General features: G+C 42.7%; 1 gene segment (V, D, J or C); it reads right to left on the reverse strand.

The window, feature by feature from the left end:
* Positions 1–3,465: 3,465 nt before the first annotated feature.
* LOC133122765 (Ig kappa-b4 chain C region-like) lies at positions 3,466–6,093 on the reverse strand. The segment is given in 2 exon segments: positions 3,466–4,055; positions 5,783–6,093. Coding segments are annotated over 2 exon segments (525 nt in total).
* Positions 6,094–7,289: the final 1,196 nt, after the last annotated feature.

A 7,289-nucleotide genomic window follows, 5' to 3' on the forward strand; every position in this document is an offset into this window, starting at 1 on the left:
CTGCAGATAGGGGGGAGGCACTGATCTGGGACAGTAGTACAGCCATGAGTTGCAGCCCTGAATGCACACCTCTCTGTGCTGAAGAGTGGCTGCTCCATGTCACATTAAATTACATGACATTACATTTAGCAGACGCTCTTATCCATAGCGACGTACAACGAAGTGCAGATCAAACACAAGTACAGGTGCGAAGATACAATACATACAATCCCCACCACAGAGCTGCTGCTGACCCACACACACTTCTGTAGCACAACATCACAGGATCACACAGTGTATCAGTTAATGTGGAGCAATGATCACCCGGCTGCCCTGAGCTCACCCAAATGCAGAGGATGTGTACAATCTCCCAGAGGTGCAGTGAGTGGGCTTTCAAGTAGATTACTTTCAGAGGATTTGAGTTCAGTACACAAATCCACATTCATGTCATCAAAGCTGTGTCTGTTCAGATGCAATACAAGTGACTCTCACCTTTGCTGGACTGAATCAGAGAATCAAAATGTACAGTGATGTAATTTTTTACCTAAATTGACCCGATCATCATTTTTGTAATAGTGTCCATGGCATGACTGGGTCATCCACACCAGGGAATATGAAACATTTTCCTTAAGCGTTTAACAAGCATAAAATATCAAATAATGTGATTATGTACCCCCTTATTTACTTTGCATAAACCAGCATGAACTTAAATCCATGAGAATATCAGATACTATTCATATATGGATTTTTATACAGGCACATGCATCCATTATATTTCAGGCATGATTTAGTGGTGGATTGCTATTACCAGAACATGTTTGAGTTCAGTGAACAAATGTGGCACTGAGTACCTTGAATTTTCTAAAAGGGCATATGTAAACAAAAAGACATTTGTTATTCGCACAGGATTAAAATGAATGTGAATATCAGTAAAGCACCCACACTGGGATTTGTCACCATGTTGAAGTGTTGAAGGCATTAGTGCAAATCTGTTCACTTCACTGTTTTCATTCTAAATGTGTCATCTCCAATCCCACCAAATTATGAACGCCCAATTTGAGAACTTCACCAAGCATCACCAGCAGAAGACTGGCGGTTCTCTTCCAAAAGTAACGCCCAACGCCAGCCACACCCTTCTATTCACACTGCAGGCACAAGCTGCACATGTCATGGTGTAGTGACCAAATAGGGCCACCAGGGGGCAGGGGGCTCATTGCCTTCACCTGGCCTCATTAGTGCCAGGGAAGCGTTCCCCTCAGAGTATTTAAGGGCAGTGCTGACATTCGATCGGCGCTTTGATGTCCACTGTTCGCTCTCGTACAAAGCTGGTATGCACAAGGTAGACTCAGAGCTGGTTGAGTCAGGTAATGTGCTGGTTAGTTTTTCTGACAATCTTAAAAAGAAAAGAAAAGGTAAGGAAGGTGTTCAGTTGGTTAGTGTGTGTTCACGGCTGACACCTTCCTATAGGTTCTTTGTTTTCGTTCCCTTGGGTGACGCAAAGCCCATGTGGACCGACCCTTGCAGGGCTGCCAGTCAGTCAGTCTGAGACTATGGTGCTCACTCACTTACCACGAGTGGAGATTTTACTGAGTGATCTACCCAGCAGCCTATTTCAGTCTCAAGACTCTTTAGAACTTGCACTTAGCATCTCTACTGCTTCTCTATGTTTTCCTCCCGTACGGCCAAGAATCTTGGGGTGACTCTTGATAACTGCCTCACCCTGGCTCCACAAGTATCCTCCACTGCCAGAACCTGCAGGTTCTTTCTGTATAATATACGCCGTATCCGTCATCTCCTGACGGAGAAAGACACCCAGCTCCTAGTCCAGGCGCTCGTCATTTCCCGCCTGGATTACTGCAACTCCCTCCTAGCCGGTCTCCCAGCGTGTGCCATCAAGCCCCTCCAGCTGGTCCAGAATGCTGCAGCCCGCCTGATCACCAGTCAGCCCAGGTCGGCTCATGTCACTCCACTTCTCATTGGCCTTCACTGGCTTCCTATTGCCGCACGCATCAGATTCAAGGCCCTAGTGTTGGCATTCCAGGCTGCTAAAGGGACTGCCCCACCTTACATACAATCCTTGATCACTCCCTACTCCCCAGCTAGACCACTCCGGTCTGCCAGCTCTGGTCGCCTTATGGTTCCCTCTCTACGTGCACCTGGCGGTCCAGCTGCACGTTCACGCCTGTTTTCCGTTCTGGTTCCTCAGAGGTGGAATGACTTGCCTACCACTGTCAGGACAGCAGAATCCCTCCCCTTATTTCGACGCAGACTCAAAACACACCATTTCAAACTCTACCTTAGTCCACCCTCCTGATTTCCCCCGCCCCCCTTTCTGATATCCCTATCCTTCTTGTCTAACCCAAAAATAAAAAATAAAATAAAAAATAATAATATTTTTGCACTGCTGATGACGACTATATGTTTAGAACAGCATTCCATGTGTATTTTCCTAGTTATGGATGTGATGCTTTGACTTGTGGTAGAACCTATGCACTTGTAAATTTGGATTAAAAGCGTCTGCCAAATGACAAAAATGTAAATGTAAATGTATGTGCTTTCATGTGGACATAAAGATTATTCATGTACAGTATTATTCATTGACATCTTTACTTTAGATGGTGATCGCCTCTCCTCTCTATTACACCTCTCTGCTTGCACAATGAATGCCCTTGGTGCTGACATTGATGTATCAGAAGTGAAAGAATGAACAAAACCCAACCTCCAGACATGAAATCTCTAATCTGAGACTGATGCTAAAGCAGGTGTGAGGTACAGCCCCCTCCCTTTCTCACCTCACTACAGAAATGAGCCCTCCTCCTCCTCATGTTCAAACAGCTGTCTCAGGGCTGGGTATTTTGGGCTGAGAAACTGTGAGCAGTGGGGGTGAAACTCAGATTTGCATGTGCAGGGCGGGGCAGGCTGGTTCTGCTGTCCCTCAGTGGGACTGACTCAATCTCAGAATAGAGCAGCACTGTGGCCAGGTGTCTGGGCCGTCCCCAGGGGGTTAGTGTGAGCTGAGCACACATCCTGCTGTACAGAAGTGCTCTGAGCACGCTGCACACATCACTGCTCCTCTCAGCAGGCCTCCAGAGCTGGGGTATTTCTTATAGATCATGTGCTATTATCATTTTATTTGGACAAAGCAATCCATGTAATTATTATAGTATTTTCAAAGAAAAGAACACCCAGCATGCATTTCTGTGTGGTTTCTCCAGACACTTATGTCAGCAACACTACATATCTGGAAATTAATCTGAATGAATGAATGAATGAATGAATGAATGGATGAATGATACAAAAATATGTATTCTTTGACAATTTACTTCTATCATTTTCATCTCGTATTCATTTTTGAGTGTTTTGTAAAAGTATTTTCAGTGGCAAGAAAATAATTATGATTTAATCAGAGAAAGGGAACCCCCAAAATCACAGGATCATCAGAAGCACAAACCTCCATTTTTATAATAACTGCCAGAGACACAGTAGTTCTTCAAAGAATCTTTATTATGTCAATGAAATTGATCTAACAGCTATTCTCAAAACCACACAAACACAAATAAGAGCACACGTGTGCATATTTGTTTTAATGAACACAAGCAGAGCACATGAGAGATATTAGCACTGGAAGCTCAGGCTGGAGGAAGGATTCACACACAGGCTCAGCTCAGTGTGACAGCAGTAAGGAGCAGAGAGGCTGAGGGCAGAACAGGGTAAAAACAGTGTGATCAGAGTGTGTGAGCTGGGCCTCCACCCGGCCTACTAAGAACAGTGGGCTCTCCTCAGTGTCTGAGGGGGGGCAGACTGGGAGCCCTTTGTGGCCTCACAGGTCAGTGACCCCGCCTTCTTCCAGTCTCCCGCACTGAGAGTCAGCGAGCTGCTCCAGCTGTACAGGCCGTCATTCCCCAGGACCCCCACACTCCCGGCCACGCCCGAGCTCCAGCTGGCGTCGTCCACTTTCCAGCGCAGAGTCCAGTCTGAGGGGAAGCCCTTGTTGGCCAGACACACCAGTGTGGCCTTACCCTGCTTCAGCTCCACACTGGAGGGGGGCAGGACTGTGAGGGTGGGAACTGTGTCACCTGGGAGACACAGAGAGACATGAGCTCAGAGAGTGGACACAGCTCCAACTGTCTGATATTTCATTGCCATATCCGTATCATTTATACTTTATGCTTACAACATAATGAATTTATAGATAATAGTATTATGCTCTGAAAAACTACAGAATAAGCTTTCTTTGGAGCCCTTCTCATTTACTAAATAAATACGCATTAAATACGACTACAATTTTAAAAAAAAATGTTTTCAAAGGATTAACCAATTCACCAAAAATATTTACTTTTCTCGTTTTTTTATGATTCAAACCACAGGTGTAGAGTAGCTACGGAATGTTATGACATGAGCCAGGGACTACATAACCGGAATGTGTAATAGACGAGTTATTCATATAATAATGCGGTCAAATATTATCGACAATGCCTAATGAAAAAAATACGTCTAATAACGAATTATATCAGGAAACCAACCATAACTTGTATCAAGTGTATGATCCCGTTTCATTTTAAAGTAGCCGATGTAAAATTTATAACTCTTTGACTTCGACATTTTAAGTTTTAGTAATGCGCATTTAGTATCTAAAATAGTACGGTTATGACGACGGATAGGCTAAATCATGACTTGTATTGTATTCTATTTAATTTAATGTGCCACAAATAACATCTGGCTGCACTTCAAAATGCTCCAGAGCCGCTTTGAGCCAACCGAGTGAACCAATGAAATTAATTTCTGAAGTTCATTCAAGACTGTATTCTAAATATCAACGCGACAGTTTGAATTTCGTGGACGAGATTAAAAATGATTTGAAATAATTGCCGAACTTCTACTATTCCTGTTTTTTGTTCACTCACGCATCAGGAAGATTTACATTCTAATTTCCCACATGTAACGTCGGAAAAGGACAGTAGCATATATTAAAAAACCAAAAACATTGATATCGACAAAGCCTATCCGAAAGAGAGTTTACTTATTTCCAATCGACAGTTTTATTCCGCCACCCGAAGTACAGAATCAATCGCCAGCCGCACAAAAACCTCTCACTCAAGAGACACTGCCGTCCTATGCCCTTTCCATGCATTCTGACTTCACGCCGCTTTTCAAACGAGTCAACTAAGTATTTGTAAAACATTTCCTTTATATTTATGGATAATACGCAAATGTATTCGATTCCACTGAGTGTTACTGTGGGCAAGATTAAAAATCATTTGAAATCAATGGCTAATCTAAGAAGGATTCTGGCTTTTTAAGCTTCAAGACAATTATACAAATTTTGATTCACGACATCGAACGTCGGAAAATGAGAACATATTAAAAAAAGAAAGCAAAAACATGGATATGGATGTGTCTAAAAGAGAAATTACTTACGTCCAATTGACAGTTTTGTTCCGCCACCGAAAGTGTTCCACAGTGATACAGGCTCATTCACCAGCCGTACAAAAACCTCTCACTCAAGAGACAGTCTGTGCCTATTTCATTCTGACTTCCCATTTATAATGTGTAACAGCACACAACTTTTTATGTAGGCATATCCTACACAAATGTATCGCACTCTCTTGAGATTTTCAAATTCATGTTGTTTTTCTGTTTTTCTGTCTATATCTTATTACAACTGACTCGGTTGTAATAAGATATAAATATACAATGCTAGCAATTCGCAAAACCTTTCAGCAAAATTAATGTATAACAACTGATCGAATGTCCAACTATTTCTACGGAAAATCACGAAAAGTCTTATTGTGTAGAAACTTACTGCCGATTTCCAGTTTGGTCCCGCCACCGAAAGTCCACCACAGCGGTTGAGTCCGATTCACTGGCTGTACAAAAACCTGCCAGTTGTACAGACGGCTGATCCGACCGACTGTGCAGTGTTCGTAAGTCCCCTGCTGGACAATCTTGAAACGACCGTTAAGATGATATTCAGAAAGCTGATCAAGAAGAGGATACAGGGTTCTCCTCATTAATTGAACATTTGTTTTTATCTTTGACCTCAAAGAAGATGAAGTAATTATTTTATTTCTTCATCAAATTGAATTTGGCAAGTGGTGAGGTGCCAAACTGCTTGTACAGAACACATTCAGATTTGCAAATAAATGTGAGCCAACGTTGAGTAAAGCAGTGTATGATGAATTATTTATAACACTACCAACTCATGAACATATACAGTTAGGTCCTGAAATATTTGGACAGTGACACAATTTTCATAATTTTGGCCCTGTACGCTACCACAATGGATTTGAAATTAAATAATCGAGATGCAATTGAAGTGCAGACTTTCAGCTTTAATTTGAGGGTATTTACATCAAAATTGGAGGAAGGGTTTAGGAATTGCAGCAATTTTCATACATAGTCCCTTCATTTCAAGGGACCTAAAGTAATTGGACAATTGACTCAAAAGCTGTTTCATGAGCAGGTGTGGGCTATTCCCTTGTTATTTCATCATCAATTAAGCAGGTAAAAGGTCTGGAGTTGATTTCAGGTGTGGCATTTTCATTTGGAAGCTGTTGCTGTGAATCCACAACATGCGGTCAAAGGAGCTTTCAATGCAAGTGAAACAGGCCATCCTTAGGCTGCGAAAAAAGAAAGAATCCATCAGAGAGATAGCAGAAACATCAGGAGTGGCCAAATCAACAGTTTGGTACATTCTGAGAAAAAAGGAACGCACTGGTGAACTCGGCAACACAAAAAGGCCCGGACGTCCACGGAAGACAACAGCGGTTGATGATCGCAGGATCCTTTCCATGGTAAAGAAGAACCCTTTCATAACATCTAGTGAAGTGAAGAAGACTCTCCAGGAAGTAGGCGTATCATTATCCAAGTCTACCATAAAGAGAAGACTTCACGAGAACAAATACAGAGGGTTCACCACAAGGTGCAAACCATTCATAAGCCACAAGAATAGAAAGGCCAGATTAGAGTTTGCCAGAACACATCTAAAAAAGCCAGCCCAGTTCTGGAACAGCATTCTTTGGACAGATGAAACTAAGATCAACCTGTACCAGAATGATGGGAAGAGAAAAGTATGGAGAAGGCTTGGAACGGCTCATGATCCGAAGCACACCACATCATCTATAAAACATGGTGGAGGCAGTGTGATGGCATGGGCATGCATGGCTTCCAATGTCACTGGGTCACTAGTGTTTATTGATGATATGACAGAAGACAGAAGCAGCCGCATGAATTCTGAAGTCTATAGAAACATTCTGTCTGCTCACATTCAGCCAAATTCAGCAAAGTTGATTGGATGGCGCTTCACAGTC

This window comes from Conger conger, chromosome 2 (genome assembly GCF_963514075.1).
Source record: "Conger conger chromosome 2, fConCon1.1, whole genome shotgun sequence".
Classification (NCBI taxonomy): domain Eukaryota; kingdom Metazoa; phylum Chordata; class Actinopteri; order Anguilliformes; family Congridae; genus Conger; species Conger conger.